Source organism: Trachemys scripta, chromosome 1, assembly GCF_013100865.1.
Source record: "Trachemys scripta elegans isolate TJP31775 chromosome 1, CAS_Tse_1.0, whole genome shotgun sequence".
Classification (NCBI taxonomy): Eukaryota; Metazoa; Chordata; order Testudines; family Emydidae; genus Trachemys; species Trachemys scripta.
Genome location: NC_048298.1, coordinates 306,363,378 through 306,382,912, shown reverse-complemented (window position 1 = coordinate 306,382,912; position 19,535 = coordinate 306,363,378). Strand labels below are relative to the sequence as shown.

The following is a 19,535-nucleotide window of genomic DNA, read 5'->3' as shown; positions in this document are numbered from 1 at the left end:
TATATAATGTAAGTGAAAGATTTAGAGATTTTACTTTCTAAGGCAGCATATTGAAGTTTCAGTTTAGTGTATTATTTGAATCATCCTCTTCTCTCTAGTATACTGCACAAACATGTGTAAGCAGACAGAAATAATCATATGGAATGTGTCACCAGTTCTGAATTAAATGAAGGATTATTCTGCAAAGCTCTTTGAACCACATCATCACTAACAGAAATGTAGCACAAATATATTTTTGAGAGTGCTTTATTTTAATATGAGATTTAGTACAAATTATTAATTAAAACGATTTTACTCGCCCCAGCTGTGTATAAGAAGTCCTCTTTCTCCTATGCCTCCCACTTCCAAGTTTGCAGCTAGTGCCATGGAGATGTATGTTGTTGAAGAAAGGCAAAGTTATGACAATGTACATCTCTTTTCCATGAGAGTTTTGCATAACTAGTTCCTTGGGTCTTGCTGAAAGTTATTAGAAATTGAGATATAGGTCTTTTTTCACTGGTTTTCTATTTCTTCGAATGCTTTAAGTTCTGTAAGACTCAGAAGATCCATGAATGTGGCTCAAAATCCAGAACCATGCTCAGCTCACTCTCAATCATTTGATTTGATAGATTCAGAATATCCTCTGCAAATATATCCAGAATAGAAGTTTATTTAACATTTCAGTAGTGTCTTCAACAAAGAGAACTAAGTTTGTCAGTTCAAGCAGAAAGCCTTTGAAAGAGACATTTCTTTGTAAATCTTGCTTGACAGGGAAAAAGTCCATCTAAATTAAAGCTTTATTCTATTTGATACAGAACTAGAGTGGATCCCAATATCAAACATACTAGCTGATGTAAGCCAGAGTGTTCTCGGTTTCATTCAGGGCTCTCATGAATACTGTGGTATGATGACCTTAACTCTGAAGAAGACTTGTCTTTTCCTCACCAATACTCTAAAATCTGTAGCAATTACAAGTTTAATATCAGAGTAAGCAACAAGCACAATAAAGAACACTAAAGCAGAGGAATATCATCCTGTGTGAGATCTCCATAGTAGGTCAAGTTATTTGTCACAAATAATGTATTCTTTTCCTGATCAATCTGAACAGGATTTTTACTAATTTATCCATTATGCAGAATTGCTCAGATACGTTGTGCAAACTTGTTTCAACCTATAGATTTATTCTCAAACTATTTGCTGCAAGCATCTGAGTATTCAAAATTTTCTATTTGGGCTGCGTGATTGGTCATTTAAGTCACAGGTGGTTATTTCTGTTCCCTGGTTTTAATGACCTAATCTTGAACAGTAGAACGTCTGAAGAAACCATTCTGGCATTGGTTCTCAGGGAGTGGGCAAAGAGCCCTTGAAGAAAGAAAAGGTAAAAAAGTTACAGAGTTTTATGACATTAATTTTTTTCCTGTCCTCCTTTGTACAAGAATGAGCATTAGATTTGATTAAGTCCTTGGACTGCACATTTAAAGGATACTTGGGTTCCTTCCTGATTAATAAAGGCGTAAGCCGTATTTCTTGACTGTTTACATTCTTCATAGTCAATTCTCCCAGAGTCATGAAGTAATTGTATTTGCATGTATACACACATGCTATTTGGGAAGGGTACAGTAATCTGTCCTATGTCGTCTTTAATTGCTAGATTGCCACAGTTCTGGCCAGTTAGTATGGGAAGCTGCTATGTATTCCCCACCACTGATATAGCACACACTTTTATATATTTGCCAGGTCACAACTCCTTCAGTTTTGATAGTTATACAGCTGAACATGATCATTTTAAATTCTATGAATTTATTCTGGCTATTTATAAAAAATGAAGTTATTAGTTGTACACAAATATATATTTGTATGAACTACAGACCAAGCAGAAAAGGAACCTTAAGAAAGTCACCATAAATACCAGGCCAAATATTGCACATTTGTTAAGACACAACAAAGAAGAGTTGTTTTGGTAGCTGATCTGAGAGCAAATATTAATTTCTAAATGAATATATCTTCTCCAAATATACTCCCCTAAATTATATCAATTCAATTTCTTTAGTACATCTGGGGAATTCACTCTCACCTGTTCTCTTTGTTGCAATAATCTGGGATATTCCTTTCAAATCTTGTAGCAATTCCTGTTTTGGTCTCCATTTTCATTACTGTAGGTGTATGTGTTTTGGGATTATACTTTGATAATATCTAAAATAAAACATTAAAGGGATTAAAGAGGTAATTATCTGAGCAAGAATTCAAACCATGACTATGGTTTATACATTTTCAACTGAAAGCAGCAAAGAATTTCCAGATTCAAATCTGGTAAAATGAAGTAGTCTTTCCACACCACTGAGCTGATAACAGAATGCAGATTCCACAGGCACAAACACACACAAGAAGTAAGTAAAAACAACCTGCAGAATGTCTTCTGGTATCTTTGTTATTTCTGGAGGTGGAGGAGTATTAAGGAGATTTTCATAGTCAGATATTTTTGGAAGAGAGGGTCTTCCGAGATGTTCAAGATACTTGTCAGAACTTAAAATAGGAGGAGCACAATCTTCTTTGTGTTGTTCAACTGTCACATCAATCTCTGGCAATGACTCAGCCTTGTTCCCCTTTAATGGCTGTATAAAAGATGATAATTGTATTCAAATTTATAGTAAAATGTCTTCAACTAGTTTAGTTTTATTAGACAAATTAAGAATGCTATTAATTACTTCAAGTTGATGTTACGGAGATTGGTTCTACAGTGATACACTTGCCCACAAAAGCAGTGTGGGAAGGGAAGGCCATTACTGACGCATTTAAAAAATTATATCTAAGTACATTTTCACTTGTCACTGAGTAAATATGATTACTAAAATGATATTTAAGCACTTACTTTACTTTCTGTTTTTAGCCAGCCTGTTTCAAAGTCTGGAAGAGTGGGTGTTGCTGTCTGATTAGAAATATTTGATTCTTTCATCTTCGGGGATTTGGGTAAGATGGTATTGTCCTTTCTGGAAGGAATTTTCAGACCAGGAGTGCAGAACACAGGTATCAAAGGAGAAGCCAGGCAATCAACAGCTAAAATAATGGATATGAGTAATAATTTTACATGCTTGAATACATAGGGCATCTATAACAGTTCAATTTTACAATTCTGTATTAGAGACTGCAGTAACAATTTTTGTGTATTTACACATCCCAAAACAGCATGAAAATATATAATACTAGCTGACCATTTTACCACGGTGAAGACATAACTAAATTAGAAGGATCTTTAAGGTTAGACGCTTTAGTCCATCTATACAATGCAAATTTTAGATTCAAATCCATAACAATATCCACATTCAAGAACCAGTTCTCTTGCTTACAACAGATCTACATCCTATTTCTGAACAAATCTCTCACATAAACGTAGCTTCAATTTTCCCAAAGTTTAAATATCTGTCAGTGTACAATTTTGCTCTAAGATCTTCATACACCTTCTGAAGTATGTCTCATTTTTCTCTTTTAAGATACTGTACAGCTATCTTGAAAGAGTTACAAGTTATAATATCAGGTCAGCTTATTCCAACGTAATTTCATTCCTGTTCTTTTAATAAATAAGTTTAAAATTACTGAAGCAACGATTAAGTTCTGAAGGTGAAAGACTCACAGAGTAACATATTTGGTCTCTGTGGATGATGGTGTTGGAGATAGGAGAGAAAACAAATATTTATCTTTAAGTCTGGATGCTAGATTTACACACCGCCAAACCCACCTTCTTTTGTGCCCTTTAAAATTAATTTTCTGAACCCTTATAATGCAAACTAATATCAAACCTGAACTGTCAATGCAGAAAGTTTACTCCAGAATTAATTGAAAATTACCACTATTAATTACAAATAGTTTGAATTTACCATTTTCGCTAGGTGTTTTCATTGCTGGTCCAGGAGTAACCATGATTTCCCTGGACTTTGATGATGTTTCTGGTGCCACACACATTTCATTATTATCTTCCTTTGGAAAACTACAAATTGGAATTAAAAAAATAAATCAAAAGTGATATTAAAATACCATGACTATGGTTCCATGATTAAAGGTATATTGTCAACTTACTAAACATTTATATAGCAGTTACACCCAGAGGCCTGATCAGGATTGTGGTAGGAATTGTATAAATACATAAGACTACACACATTCTCGTCCTCAAAGAAAGCTATGGTTCAAATCCCATAGTTCATAGCGTACAAGTGCAGCAATCTATCCATGCCCTATCAATTGCCCAAGAGATTTGAAACCTAGTCATTCCGGAAAAAAAAAAAAGTTAAAAGTAGTTTCAGGTTGTCTTGTCCCACACTTGATCTGATTTTAGAGTCCATATTTCCATTTTATTTTACATTGTCTCTCCCTCTTGCCTGAAATCTATACAGCAGAGGAGGGAGATTAGCAACGAGAAAGACAGAGGAAGTTGTTTCCCAGCCCTGTTTTCCCTATGACCACGGATTCCATAATTGTCCAACAGGGATTCTTGAACCTTCCCCTTAAACATAAGGTACTGACAGGCCTGATCTGATATGGGAATTCCCATGACTATAGCTGAAGTGCTGTTGTATGATTTTAAGTTGATGTCTCTTTAAGGTTGCAACCAGGTTCCATTTTAAGACCCATATGTTTATCTCCCTACTGGCTAGGAAAGTTAGTTTGGCTTGAAAATTGCCAAAGTTACTCAAGACTAAGGAGAATTTTTCCCCCTAAAGCTTCAGGAAAATTGGTCAAGCTGTTTGAGTTACAGGTTACGTTACACAGATTATCTACTTAATAGCAGTTCCATGAAGGTTGCAACCCAAGTTTCATTACAAGACACATTTTCATCTCTCTTATAGTTTTGCACAGGAAAAGTATTTCTAGCGAAAAAAATTGGGAAAATACTTTAAGTATGCTAGAATTATTTTTGAAAGCAATTAGTCAAACCATTTTAAGTTATAGGTGTTTAAAAATGACATTTAATAAGTCTACTTTGTGTCACTCTGGCTACAGACACATATCAAACTTTATACAGATTCTTCCCATTAAATTAATAAACTAATTAAATTTTACAGAGTCTTATTTACAAAAATTAGCCTGCTTAAAAGCATGTAAAATCTTTCTGCATACTTTATGCACTATATCCCTGACAAGAAAGAGTCCAGGAAAGAGAGAGTGCAAGAAGAGGATTGTTATCCTGCAGGGCAAATGAAACAAAAATTAAACTACAGTAACTCCTCACTTAACATCGTGCTGGTTAATGTTGTTTCATTGTTACATCGCTGATCTATTAGAGAACATACTCATTTGAAGTTGCGCAATGTTTGCTTATAACGTTGTTTGGCCGTGGGAGCTTGGAACCAGGGTGGGCCGGCAGCCTCCCATCAGCTCCCCTCCACCCCAAGTGCAGGCTCCGCAGAATGATCCAGACATGAATTGAGACTGATTCCTTTACAAGTCCACAGAGTGGGGAGAGAAATAGCAGCCATAGAATAGCCCATGGGTGGAATATATGTGGGAAATTATCATGTCAATTTTTCATATGTATAGAAAAAGGCAAAATAACTGAATTGCCTGTGCTTGTAGTATTTACAATTTGAGCCACCGGTTCTAACATACATTGGCATCATCGTAAGAGCATAATGTCTGTCTGGAGATTTGATTTTTAAAGAATTTGAATTTTAAGATTGATCAAAAAAAAAATCCACCTACTCAGTAAGTGTGAAGGAAAAACAGCCAACTATGCTGTGATTTCTGTTTAATTCTACTACAAATTTTCCATTTGAGTTTTAAAAAATAATATAGAGTCAACTATAGAAGTCCCATGGCACTAACACTGACTTCATAATTAAAGTTGTGACAGTTTTCATTATCAGCCCTTTTTTGTCACTCCATATGCTAACTCTTTCATTAAGTGAAATAAATCATTAAGACAAACTGTCTGAGTTGTAGAATTTAAAAGGACATTGTGAAAAAAAACACTTCACCTATTTTAATAGCCTCACTTTAGAGTATAACAACCTAAATTATTTTAAAAATATAATTTACTTATTATGCTGTCAAGTATCAGAGGGGTAGTCGTGTTAGTCTGGATCTATAAAAAGCAACAGAGAGTTGCTCTGTGTGTGTATTAGTGTTTTTTTCAAAATGCAACACTAACAAAGCTGGAAATCAATATGAAAAAAAAGGATCACATACCATCAGAAAATTGCAAGTAATTAGTACAATCAGAGGAAACTACTACAGAAAACACAGGATAGTCTGAAGTTAAAAACATTTACTTACTTTTTTCTTGTCTGAACATTTTTATTAATAAGTGCCATTGTATAGTCTTCATTCAAACACATGGTATGTTCACTAATGCCAAAATGTTCAAGCTTTGGAGTTAAACACTCATAATCATCCATCTTTAATGTACATTTTGGTGTTTTGGGCACTATATATGAGGTCTGTTTGGGAGATGGAATTCTATTTCTTGAATCTTCTTTATGCATATTTGTATGGGATTGTACATCCATCACATCCCAAGTTCTGGAGAATGCGTACTGTGAAAGACCGAAATCTGAAAGCTGTGGGTTACGCAGGGGATCCTTAGGCACAGATGTTTTCCCAATACAAGCAGGAAAGCTAGACATATCTTCCACTTTCTCTTGATCAGAGTTAGCTTGGTCAGATACCTTAGATGCATGGTTAACTTCCTCCTCGTTCTCCACTGTTTTATTAAAAACAAAGGATACTTCAGAAATTTCAGTTACCACTTAAGAACTGTTTATAGACTAAGAAAACAAGACTTATTTTGTAATCCTAGGCTAAATATGATATATAATGGACTTATTTTCATTTTACTTCTTAATCTCTACAATCAGATATGCTGGCACAGTCCCCTGCCCTTGTGCAGAGGTGCTGTGTAGTCAATGGCTATGGTTGTAAAATTGAAATCCTGTTAAATGTAACAGGAATCCAAAGGAACTTCTGGTGTACTTATTTCAATAAAGAAATGGTTAAAAGAAAAGAATATTTTAACTCTCCTACACAATGATCACTAAAATCTGAAAACTATAAAAAGCAAATTAATATGTACCAAAATGTTGAGGGCTATGGAGGGAGAGAGAATAATGTTTACTTTTAAACAAAAAGGCAATTCATTTGAAAAATGAAGTAAATATTTTCTTGATACTAGAAGGTGCCACTGGAAATGACACGAAACCCTACAATGGAAAGGTGGTTAAAAACACACATTTTCTCAAATTCAGGGAATATTATTTGGAGAAGGAGGAAAGATTATAGAAGAAAGTGTAGCAACAGCTGGACTGCTCTTAAGAAAAACAACACTGACAAAGAGTTAATAGAAAACTGTGAAAATGTGCACAAGCACAATGTAAAAAAATCAAGAGGAACGAAGAAGATCCCACTACAAAGGTAACTGAGTGCCCAAATCCTACGTTATGTTCAGAAACTAAGACCCTCAAGAAAACAACACTTGCAAATTCCTACAAATTATAGCAACCAAAAGAAAGCCATTCAAATGATAGTATAAGTAGCAGGAGTGCCAGTGGTGACACTTCTGAAAATGCTTTAGTATTGTACATATTTACTGATTTTCTTTAAAATTTAATATAATACTGTTAAGGGTTTATATTAGTCCTCAAGTACTACTGGGATTTTTATATCAATAAGGAGTAGACTGGGGAAAGTTGAGGTAACATTAAAGAAGAAGAGACACCACTAGATAATCATTTGGTTTTGTCTAAGGCCTTTGTCTGTGCAAAACTGGTTTAACAATGTGATTTTAAAACAATTTAATTAAACTGGTGCAAGCCGCTGGATGCACACTTATTTTGGTTTAAACCAGCTTTATTTCAGTTTGATTTAAGCTAAACTGAAAAAAGCCATTCAAACCAACATAAGAGTACAGGGGTATGAACTGATTTAAGTGAAACCAGTGCAATAGCTCATGTAGACAAAGCCTCTGCTAGGATAACAAATTGGGTTAAGAAGACGTGTTACATGTTTTAACATGCTGTTAATTATCAGTTAGTATTCAATATAGGACAAGACAGTTATGTTTAAAAACCACATCAAATGGTCTTAACTCTAGAACCTTTGTCATTTTGTCCATGTGTTTACAGCACCCAGCACAATGGGACCCCAAATCTTTGAGTATTACTGTAAAACAAATACTACTATGGCCCACATTAATGACACCTGAAATGAAAGATAGATTACAAGGTCAGGGAGTGTAATTTTATGCATGTTACTGTGATATTTAACTTGTCCATGCAATAAGGGTAAAAATTTCAAGTTGCATACTATTTCAAGGGTTTACGAATAGACCTACTGTTAGAAATGTTAATGCAAAGAAATCTGGCTAAGCCTGTATTATGTTTTGTAACTAGTTTATAATATTAGCACATTTGGTCTGTGCTTTAATACAGAGATGCTTACAATTAGGGCAATGTTTTATCAGAAATCATATTTTTAATCTTCCAAAGGTTCTACAGTATTTTCAAGTAGTATTACCTGAGTTATCTTTAACAAGTGGTTGATAACCATATTTCTGGAACAGTTCTCTTATTTTTTCAAGATCTGTTGTATTTCTTTGCATCAGTACTTTAATGGCCTTCATGAAATCATAAGTTTCTTGTCTTTCAGAGCGACTCTGATCAACGGTAGCGTTAACATCACCCTTTGAAGGAAAAAAGTAGAGGCGTGAGTTTTAAAATACTAATTTACAAATAGCTTTGTTCTTCCCTAGTTTTGTTCAAAGATCAGTGGGGAATAAAGTATACAATATATTTATTGTATGCTTCATCAAATGGGTGAGTGTATTGACTCTTTAAATAAAGGCTTCTTTTATTCAAAAGGCTAGTCACTGAAGATACACATGTAAAAAACAAATGCAAAATTTTTAAACAGCTTTTAAACATCTTCTCTTCAAAACACACTGTGCTTTGGTGGAAATTTTCCTGGTATGTACCTGGACCCCTCAACACCCAGCCCTCCCACCATGTATGTACTTCCCCAGATCACTCCTAGAATGTTTTCTAAACATAAATACAACATTTGCTACTCTCTAGTCCTCTGGCACAGTAGCTGTTGTAAATGAGAGATTGCATATTTTTGCTAGAAGCTCAGCCACTTAATATCTGAGCAACTTTGAGGGTAATTTTCAGCTGTTGTTCTTGAAAGTTTATACACCAAAGCTGCCAGTAAAAAAAGCGTTAATAAATATGTGCAGCTGTTGGCACCCAAGAGCCGATAGATAAAATCATCATCAGCTGCACTTCTGCTTCCACACAGGCCTCCTCCCTTTACCCAGTTCCCCATCCCTACTTAATCATTACAAAACTAGGAAATGCACAGATCTTTGCTATGAAGTAGTTTTGTTGCTACACACAACATATTTGACACAAAATCAGTAAATGAAAAGTTAAGCCACCTAACAGTACATATGTTCTATTCCTCCACCCAAAGGAAACTTACCATTATCAAAACTACTGTGCACCAGTCCATGTACCACAACTATAACGCTGTCCTAGGGAAGCCAGCCTTCCACCACCCACTTTACCAAACTACCTTCTACTAACCCAATACACTCTTACCTAATATCCACAACTAATAATGTTGGGAGGAGGTACTTTGATTAAAGGGGTATGTGGAGAAGGCTGGGTTGAGTGAGGCAGTTATGGGTGTGGTGTGCTATGTATGGTAGTTGTGGTAATAGTAAATAGGTGCCCATACATGATGGAGGGGAGTATGTACTATTAGGTGGGTTAACTCCATTTAATTGCTTTTGGGAGTGTGTCAAGTATACGTGTCACAACCATACCAGCTTCACAAAGTTTCTGTATATTAATAAGGAAACCAAAAAGTGTACAAACTCAATTTTTTTATTTTTTTGCTTTGATAATGGGAAGGAAGTGGAACACAATATTCACCACCTTCAATTTCCACCAGTTACCTTGCTATATGGAACAACATGCTTATGTCTGAAGTATATCCTACAGCAGAAATATAAAAATATGTACGAAGTTATGGTAGCAATAAAACATGTTGGGAATTTGGGGACTGGAAGGCTCAGACTTTCCCCTATAAGTCAGTACTTCAAATAGACTAATCTGGTTCAAATTCAATCCCACTGTGCAGAAATGAAGAGTTATTAAAAAACTTGCTGGCTGGATAGAACATTACAGCACAATTGTCACCATATTTTACACTAACCAGTAGATAGTGGAAGCTCTTAAAAAAGAAGATTTAATCTAAGATGCTTAGTAGTTGACTTCAAACAGAATTTGTAATTCTCAGTCCTTGTCTCTACTTTCTCACTGAGGAAAGGTCCTGAGATGTTGCTGCTTTGATATTATGGGAGGCAAAAGATCAGAGCATTGCTCACACAGCAGTTAAGTAGAGTTAGAGTTCCAGATTGTGGGAAGGAAGCATTTCTTCTCATCTAAGGCTCCAGGATTGGATACTGACCTTTTGCATATTTCAGCCAAAATACCTGCAGCTAGCTAGAATGTTAGATAGTGGGGAAGGGAGGAAATTTAAGAGTGATGGAACTGTCAAACAAATGAGAACGTTAAAAGATTTTAGTTGCTTAGGGACTGCTCTCAATTAAGTCATGAGTAAAACACCCACTGAATAGTTTGAACAGACCATTAGACATTGATAATAAGTTTCTTCCATATTTTCCATTGTATTTTTATGTAGTTCACCATAAAACTCTTATAGCAAGATAACATGTTCACTGGGGTATATATTAGTACATCTAATCTGAACTCCATCAGTGCTACAATTTACTCCCTATCTGAACATTTATGTTAGAAATTTTGGGTTACGGAATACTTCAGCACACTGTCAATTCAAATGTCAATTTAGCCATTGGAACACTTTATCAAGGGTCATGGTGGATTCTCCATCATTGACAATTTTAAAATCAAGATTGGATGTTTTTCTAAAAAATCTGCGCTAGGAATCATTTTGGGGAAATTGTATGGCCTGTCTTATACAGGAGGTCAAACTAGATGCTCACAATGGTCGCTTCTGGCCTTAGAATCTATGAATTCAATATTTAAATACCAGAGTGAGAAGACAGTAGACAAAATATTTGTGTATTTAAAAATCTTTTTACCATTTTTAATCACCATGTGAAAGCCTGAAACTGGGATCTGTTTGCTTACTAAATTTGTTCTCCTTCTCATGAAGTGCACAAATTGGTTTATTATAAATTCAGTGCCAGCATCTCTATAAACAAAGAATTTACTAAAGTAATTAGTTTGGAAAACAAATAATTAGGACTTGCAAACTGAAAGAAAACAAGTCAAATTCTGAGTTGTTAACCTTCATGAGTTAGAACTGTAGAATATTTAATATATGATCTGTCAAGTTATGGAAAATAAAAAGATACGTTGCTGTATAGTTTGACAAGCAAGTGATGAGTCATTACCTTTAGAGTCCTGACTTCACAATGCAGGTCATGTAAAACTCTCATTGGAGATTCATCTTCATATTCTTCAATATACATGTTAATGGAAAACGATTTTGGAAGAAAAACAGAGGTTAATATCTTTTCATTAAGTTAGTCGGTAATCTCAATTATTTCTACCATAGACATATACTTCTATTAGATTCAACATGAAAAACAAAAAACAAATACATATATAAAAAAGAACCAAGTGTAATATTATAAACCAAATGCCCCACATATCATGAGACTGCAGCATGACAACTGACATTACACAGGATGCAAAGCCACAGGGGGAAGAGGAGAGAAATTGATGAGGATCAATTTAGGTTCACTCCATTACTGCTCCAGTGAATGATGCTAGAAAGTCCTGTTTATAGAAGCAATATCACCACAGGTATAATCTACTCCTATAATAATGTGCTGTGAAAATGTGATACCTGTGCCAAATTTCACCTCTTATCAGGGTTAACCTTCAATTCAGTTTGGCAGAAACATGGATACAAACATCTATACCTGCAAAAAGCAGAATCTAATACCAATTCTGACTTGTTTGCTTGCATACAGATGCCAGTGTTTCCCACTTATGCATGTAGGTCAAAAGCAGGCAGACTTTGTCCCTTATATTGGAAATTGAGATTAATGTGAATAGCTGAAGCAAGAGGAAACATCTGCTATGTGACAAGACATGGCAATGTACAGACCAGGAAAAGTATGAGTTGATAAATCAAATTAAAACCTTGAATCAAATGTGCAGATACACTATAAAACAAGTAAGCAATGCAAATAGATAGACAAATAGCATAGGACAGACTAGATCAATAAGGACAATACAAGCAGCAATAGGTTTACAATGAAACAGAAAATGTAAGTAAAACCTACTGACTTTAAGGATTAGAGGTAATGGAACAAGGCACTGAATTGTCATCAAAGATTAAATAGAAAAAAAAACGTCATTAATGCAGAGTTAAGGTTGCCCAGTGGTATCTCATGCCCCTCCAAAACTCCAAGTTTAGCAAAACTCAAACTTGTGAAAACGAAGAAATACAAAGTTGAGATACCTGCCCATGCAATATTAACTCTACCCACCTGGAGCTCCCACTGTGAATTATCTGCATGCTCCCAAGCTGTGTTCATTGTGTTAGATGTAGCTGTACTGAATGGTAGAGAAATTAGTTGGAGCAGCTTCGAAGAGCGATTTTGATATGAGGCAACCTAGGAGGCTGCAGTCTCTGGGGATTTGAGAATCCCTCTCCTTGACCCCTGAGTGTGTGATCAAAGAGATGCAAGTGTACTTGAGAAATCTAGTATCCTTCATTTCAGCACTGCACTCTGTAGGTTAAGCTGACCTGCTGAACTTTAATGTGATTGCTCATCCCAAGCATGAATAAAGTGGGGAGGGTTGAGCACAAGGTTAACCACCTAGCCTCATAAAAAACCTACACTGATTATAGAAACGGAACCAAGGTATCATTCAGGGAAGGAGGCGGAGGCAAAAGCTGGGGAGGGAGGGGGGGGGAATAGAGGGGGAGTTGCCGGTGGGTGCTGAATCGGCGCCTATGATCACAACTGCACTAGTTTGAAAGTCAGGTCATCTGTCGAAGCCTCAAGGGTACATTGCGCAGCAGATGTCAGCAGCGGCCAAAATCTTTGCATTTCTAAACTGAAATTCAAATTCAAACTAAATTATCAACTTTAAACAGAAAACAAAAGTGTACAGTGAGAAATTCCTGCTTGAACTGAAAAACAGATTTGAGACATTGCCAGAGGCAGAGGAAGGTGAGAGACAACAGACCTGAGCAGTGCTCAGACTTCCAGAGACAATGTGATTTAACCTACAGCAGCCACAGTTGGGTATCAGTGTAGACAGAGCAAGAACAGGGTAAGCCAAGAAATGTGGCCTCTCATCCATGAAAGAAAAGTACTGACAGGAAAACTCCTGAATTCTAAGATCAATGAAATATTGGAAAAAACATAAGAGGAGAGCAAGAAAGCAGTGAAAAGCAATGCAAGGAAAGATAAATGGAGATATGCTGAAGACCTAGCAGCTGAAGCTGAAACTGCTGCTATGATAGAAAGTCAGAGTTGTTTACCAAGTGAAAATTTCAAAATAGGAAATAGGCCAATAAAAAGCAAAGATGGAAAAATGCTTACAACTGAGGTAGGCCAGAAAAACAAATGAGCAGAACATTTCATAGAAGTTCTCAACAGACAAGCCCCATTTCAGCACCAGATTTCGATGAAACATGCAAACTGGATCAACTCAATATTAACATTGGCCCAACAGAGATGTCAAAAGTACAGGTTGCAATCAAGAAACTGAAATATAAAGCGTTGAGAGATGATCAAGTCACAGCAGAAACACTAAAAACTTGATCCCATCACCGTAACAAAACAGACAGTTGGTCAACGGTTTGGGAAAAAAGAGACCCCCTAATGACCAGTGAAAAGATGGAATCATTGTCAGAATATCCAAAAAGGGTGATCTTACTGACTGCAAAAATGGGAGAGAAGTTACATTACTCAGTTGTAGGGAAAGCCGTCTGCTGAATGACACTACGCAGGAAGAAAGGCAGTGGGTACAAAGTTTAGAGAAGAACTCAGGCCCAAGACATCCTGCGTAGAGGAGATATTTATACTAAGGACCATCATAGAAGAATGTCTAACCTGGGAAGCTCCCCTCATCATCAATTTAATTGATTTTTCAAAAGACATTTGAACAGCCTGCACAGACATACATTGTGGAATGTGCTTCAGTCCTACAGAATCCCAGCTAAAGTTGTCACCATTATCAAGGCCATGTACAAAGATGCTGTAAGGGTAAACAACCAGACAAGGTAGTTCAACTTGGACTCTGTCATAAAACAGGGCTGCATTTTATCACCACTGTTTGGCATTGCCATAGACTGGATAATGAAGAAGGGTACTGGCAACACAAACACTGATATAGCAGCCCAGTCATCTAGCAGTAAAATCACACTAGAAGGCAAAAACAAAAAGTAGAACAGTTCACCTACGTAGGCAGCACCATATTGGCCAACAGAGACTTCAAGAAGGAAGTGAGATCAAGGATAGGAAAGGCAACACAGCAGTTACTAAACTTAAAAACGCATGGTAATCAAAGAAATACATAGGCTTGGCAGAACTTTTTATTTTATATAACTTCAGCAGAAATATCAATGTTTATTTTAAAACATTTTTAATTTTTGTCGATTTAAATGTTCAGTTGTGAGAAATTATATGGGGTGTCAGACAATTATTTAATGACAGCAGATGTTGAGATTCAAAAATGTAAAGCTCTATAACCATTAAAACACGAATTGTCAATATCATGTCAAAATATATAAAGTAAGTACCTTTAAATCAAACTCTAATAAGTTCTCAAGCAGAATTTCTTACTTTGCCTATTGGTAAGTTTCAATTATCATCTATGGCAATATTTTTTCATCAGTTTGTGTGTGTATAGTGAAAATGACATTTACTGATATGTAGCAATAAAAATCTAATCCTTCCAAGCTTACATATATAGCATCAGAACAAAACTGAGAATTTTCAATTCAAACATAATCTCTGTGCGAATGTATGGCTTTGAGAGCTGGCTATCTACCAAATCATTAGACAGAAAAATTAGATGCATTCAAAAATAAGTGCCCACAAAAGATTTTGGGCATTGGTTGGAAAGACTTCATTATGAACAGAAGATCTGAGAAATCACTAACCAGCCGATTGTTGCCATCAGAATCAGAAGGAAGCACGGCACATATTTGGGACAAGAACTCTGGGTGCCAACACACAGATTCCCACATGAGGCTGTCAAGTGGAAAACAACTGGTTTGAGGAAACAAGGTTGCCCAAGAGAAACCTTCAGAAGAACCCTTAGAAGGGCAGGCAAAACAGTTGATCAACTCTGTAGAGCAGATGAAAGCAACAGAAAATGACAAAGAAGAACGGAAGAGACTAGTTTCCGCCCTGTGCACCAACAATGGCACGGGAAGGATGTAATGTAATTTACTTATGTTGTTTGTGTCACAGCTTTGCGAACAGGGGCCGTTAACAGGGAGTTTCGAGAGGGAGTTCTCCAGGTGAAGGAGGAGCAAATACAGGACCCTTGAGGTAAGTGGCTGTCTGTACTGTCTTTCTGTTTGGGGGTTACTTGCTGTGTGCTGAGCTTGTGTTTGTCTGTCTGTTTTGTTTGAAGGACCATATGCTGTGAGCTTCTAAACAAGGTTTGAAATCTAGAAGCCTCTGTTCATTGGCTGAGCCTTAGTCAGGGGGCGGAGCTATCAGGAAGGCCAGGGCTTTATAAAGCAGTGAGTCAGCGACCAGGGAGCTTTGCGAATAGGGGCCGCTAACAGGGAGTTTGGAAGGGGAGTGGGAAGGGGGAGAGGTACACTTGCCATTCTTTAAAACCTTTAAACTAAACTATGATCAAAACATCTTGATTTAAACAAAAACCCTCTCATTAACCTAGGTAGCTGTAGGAGAGAATGCAGGCAGAAGTCCAGCAGCGGAGTGGGGGCTATCCTGTTTATTGCACTCAGTGTAGCATGTATAATTACCTGCCCTGTAAGCGGGTAGTGTATGTGTGCATTCGGTGCAAGGAGCTCCTGGCCCCCAGAGACCGCGTACAGGCTTTGGAGACCAGAGTGGCGGAACTGGAGGAGCTAAGGGAGGCAGAGAAGTATGTTGATGAGGCTTTCTGGGACACTGTAGATTTGTCCCACCTCCGGTCAGACAGCCCCTGAGCTGTTAAGGAGGATGAAAGGCTCAGGGAAGGAGAGCAGTCAATGGGAGCAGAGGGGAAACCTCCCATAGTTGGGACCCTCCTTTCACATAATGTTGGGGTATCCTCTTGCACTGAGGTTACCTCTCTGGGGGAGGAAACTCCAGTCATTAGGAAAAGGCAGGTGTTAGTAATGGGAGATTCGATCATTAGAAACATAGATAATGACTGGGAGAACCGTATGGTGACTTGCCTGCCTGGTGCGACGGTTATGGATCGCTCGAGGTATCTGCATAGATTTATGTGTAGTGCTGGGGAGGAGCCGGTGGTCGTGGTACATGTAGGTACCAATGACATAGGGAAGGGTAGGAGAGACGTCCTGGAGGCCAAATTTAGGCTGCTAGGGAAGAGACTGAAATCCAGGACCTCTATGGTGGCATTCTCAGAAATGCTTCCAGTTCCACGGGCAGGGCTAGGTAGGCAGGTAGAGCTTCAGAGTCTCAATGCGTGGATGAGACGATGGTGTAGGGAGGAGGGGTTTAGATTTATTAGGAACTGGGGAAACTTTGGGGATAGTGGGAGCCTATACAGGAAGGCTGGGCTCCACCTAAACTAAAGTGGATCCAGACTGCTGGCACTTAACATTAAAAAGGTTGCAGAGCAGTTTTTAAACTAAGAGATGGGGGAAAGCCGATTGCTGCAGAGGAGCACGTGGATCGGACAGAGACTTCTCTTAGAGGAGAGTCTATTGATAGAGATTCTCTAGGTTTTAGTCAGGAGGAGAGGATAAAGTATGGGCCAGATCAGACGAGAAACATTCACATAAAAAAAAAATCTGACACATCAGAAAAGGGCAGACAAATAAACAGTGACAAGTTTTTAAAGTGCTTGTACACAAATGCTAGAAGTCTAAATAATAAGATGGCTGAACTAGAGTGCCTCGTGTTAAAGGAGGATATTGATATAATAGGCATGACAGAAACCTGATGGAGTGAGGACAATCAATGGGACACAAACATTCCTGAGTACAAAATATATTGGAAAAACAACAAGTCGTGCGGAGGGGCGTGGGGGAGGAGGGGAGAGGGGGAAAGAGTGGCACTATATGTGAAAGAAAATGTAGAATCAAATGAAGTAAGAATCTTAAATGAATCCACATGTTCCATAGAATCTCTATGGAGAGTAATTCCAGGCTCTAATAAGAACATAACATATTGACCACCTGACCAGGACAGTGATGGTGACTATGAAATGCTGAGGGTGATTAGAGAGGCTATCAAAATAAAGAACTCAATAATAGTGGGGGATTTCAATTATCCCCGTACTGACTGGGTACATGTCACCTCAGGACAAAATGCAGACAAAATTTCTCAATACTTTAAATGACTGCTTCTTGGAGCAGCTGGTTCAGGAACTCACAAGGGGAGAGGTTTCAGTGGTAGCCGTGTTAGTCTGTATTAGCAAAAAACCCAAGGAGTCCTTGTGGCACCTTAGAGACTAACAAACAAATACATTTGTTAGTCTCTAAGGTGCCACAAGGACTCCGGTTTTTTTCACAAGGGGAGAGGCAATTCTCGATCTAGTCCAGAGTGGAGCGCAGGATCTGGTCCAAGAGGTAACTCTAACAGGACCGCTTGGAAATAGTGACCATAATATAACAACATTTAACATTCCTGTGGTGGGAAGAACACCTCAGCAGCCCAACACTGTGGCATTTAATTTCAGAAAGGGGAACTATGCAAAAATGAAGAGGTTAATTAAACAGAAATTAAAAGGTACAGTGACTAGAGTGAAATCTCTGTAAACTGCATGGACACTTTTCAAAGACACCATAATAGAAGCCCAACTTAAATGTGTATCCCAAATTAAACACAGTAAAAGAACTAAAAAAGAGCCACCATGGCTTAACAACCATGTAAAAGAAGCAGTGAGAGATAAAAAGGCATCTTTTAAAAAGTTGAAGTCAAATCCTAGTGAGGTAAATAGGAGCAGAAACACTGCCAAATTAAGTGTAAAAATGTAATAAGAAAAGCCAAAAAGGAGTTTGAAGAACAGCTAGCCAAAAACTCAAAAGGTAATAAACAAGATGTTTTTTAAGTACATCAGAAGCAGGAAGCCTGCTAAACAACCAGTAGGGCCCCTGAACAATTGAGATAAAAAAGGAGCACTTAAAGACAATAGAGTCACTGCGGAGAAACTAAATGAATTCTTTGCTTCAGTCTTCACGGCTGAGGATGTTAGGGAGATTCCCAAACCTGAGCCATCCTTTGTAGGTGACAAATCTGAGGAATTGTCACAGATTGAAGTGTCAGAGAAGGTTTTGGAATTAATTGATAAACTTAACAGTAACAAGTAACCGGGATCAGATGGCATTCACCCAAGAGTTCTGAAAGAACTCAAATGTGAAATTGCAGAACTATTAACTATGGTTTGTAACCTGTCCTTTAAATCAGCTTTCGTACCCCGTGACTGGAAGATAGCTAATGTAACAGCAATATTTAAAAAGGGCTCTAGAGGTGATCCCAGCAATTACAGACCGGTAAGTTTAACGTCAGTACTGGGCAAATTAGTTGAAACAATCGTAAAGAATAAAATTGTCAGACACATAAAAGAACATAAATTGTTGGGCAAAAGTCAACATGGTTTCTGTAAAGGGAAATCATATCTTATTAATCTATTAGAGTTCTTTGAAGGGGTCAACAAACATGTGGACAAGGGAGGGATCCAGTGGACATAGTGTACTTCGATTTCCAGAAAGTCTTTGACAAGGTCCCTCACCAAATAAATTAAGTTGTCATGGGATAAGAGGGAAGATCCTTTCATGGATTGAGAACTGGTTAAAAGACAGGCAACGAAGGGTAGGAATAAATGGTAAATTTTCAGAATGGAGAGGGGTAACTAGTGGTGTTCCCCAAGGGTCAGTCCTAGGACCAATCCTATTCAACTTATTCATAAATGATCTGGAGAAAGGGGTAAACAGTGAGGTGGCAAAGTTTGCAGACAATACTAAACTGCTCAAGATAGTTAAGACTATAAGGAAAAGTTATTTACTTATTCCCATAAGACAAGAACTAGGGGTCATCAAATGAAATTAATAGGCAGCAGGTTTAAAACAAATAAAAGGAAATTCTTCTTCACGCAGCGCACAGTCAACTTGTGGAACGCCTTACCTGAGGAGGTTGTGAAGGCTAGGACTATAACAGAGTTTAAAAGAGAACTGGATAAATTCATGGTGGTTAAGTCCATTAATGGCTATTAGCCAGGACAGGTAAGGAATGGTGTCCCTAGCCTCTGTCTGTCAGAGGGTGGAGATGGATGGCAGGAGAGAGATCACTTGATCATTGCCTGTTAGGTTCACTCCTTCTGGGGCACCTGGCATTGGCCACTGTC

At 37.5% G+C, this 19,535-nt stretch overlaps 1 protein-coding gene across 4 annotated transcripts in view; it reads right to left on the bottom strand.

The window, feature by feature from the left end:
• Window positions 1-230: 230 nt before the first annotated feature.
• SKA3 (spindle and kinetochore associated complex subunit 3) overlaps window positions 231-19,535 on the bottom strand; it is a 25,230-nt gene continuing 5,925 nt past the window's right edge. For 2 of the 4 annotated variants that reach the window (XM_034758767.1, XM_034758764.1), the window contains exons 3-10: window positions 11,405-11,469; window positions 8,479-8,644; window positions 6,244-6,670; window positions 3,852-3,961; window positions 2,849-3,033; window positions 2,382-2,591; window positions 2,054-2,172; window positions 231-622 (exon numbers count right to left, since the gene is read on the bottom strand). In XM_034758767.1, coding sequence (XP_034614658.1) covers window positions 589-622; window positions 2,054-2,172; window positions 2,382-2,591; window positions 2,849-3,033; window positions 3,852-3,961; window positions 6,244-6,670; window positions 8,479-8,644; window positions 11,405-11,469 — 1,316 coding nt within the window. In that variant the 3' untranslated portion in view covers window positions 231-588. The other 2 variants (XM_034758766.1, XM_034758765.1) reach the window with 2 other exon arrangements.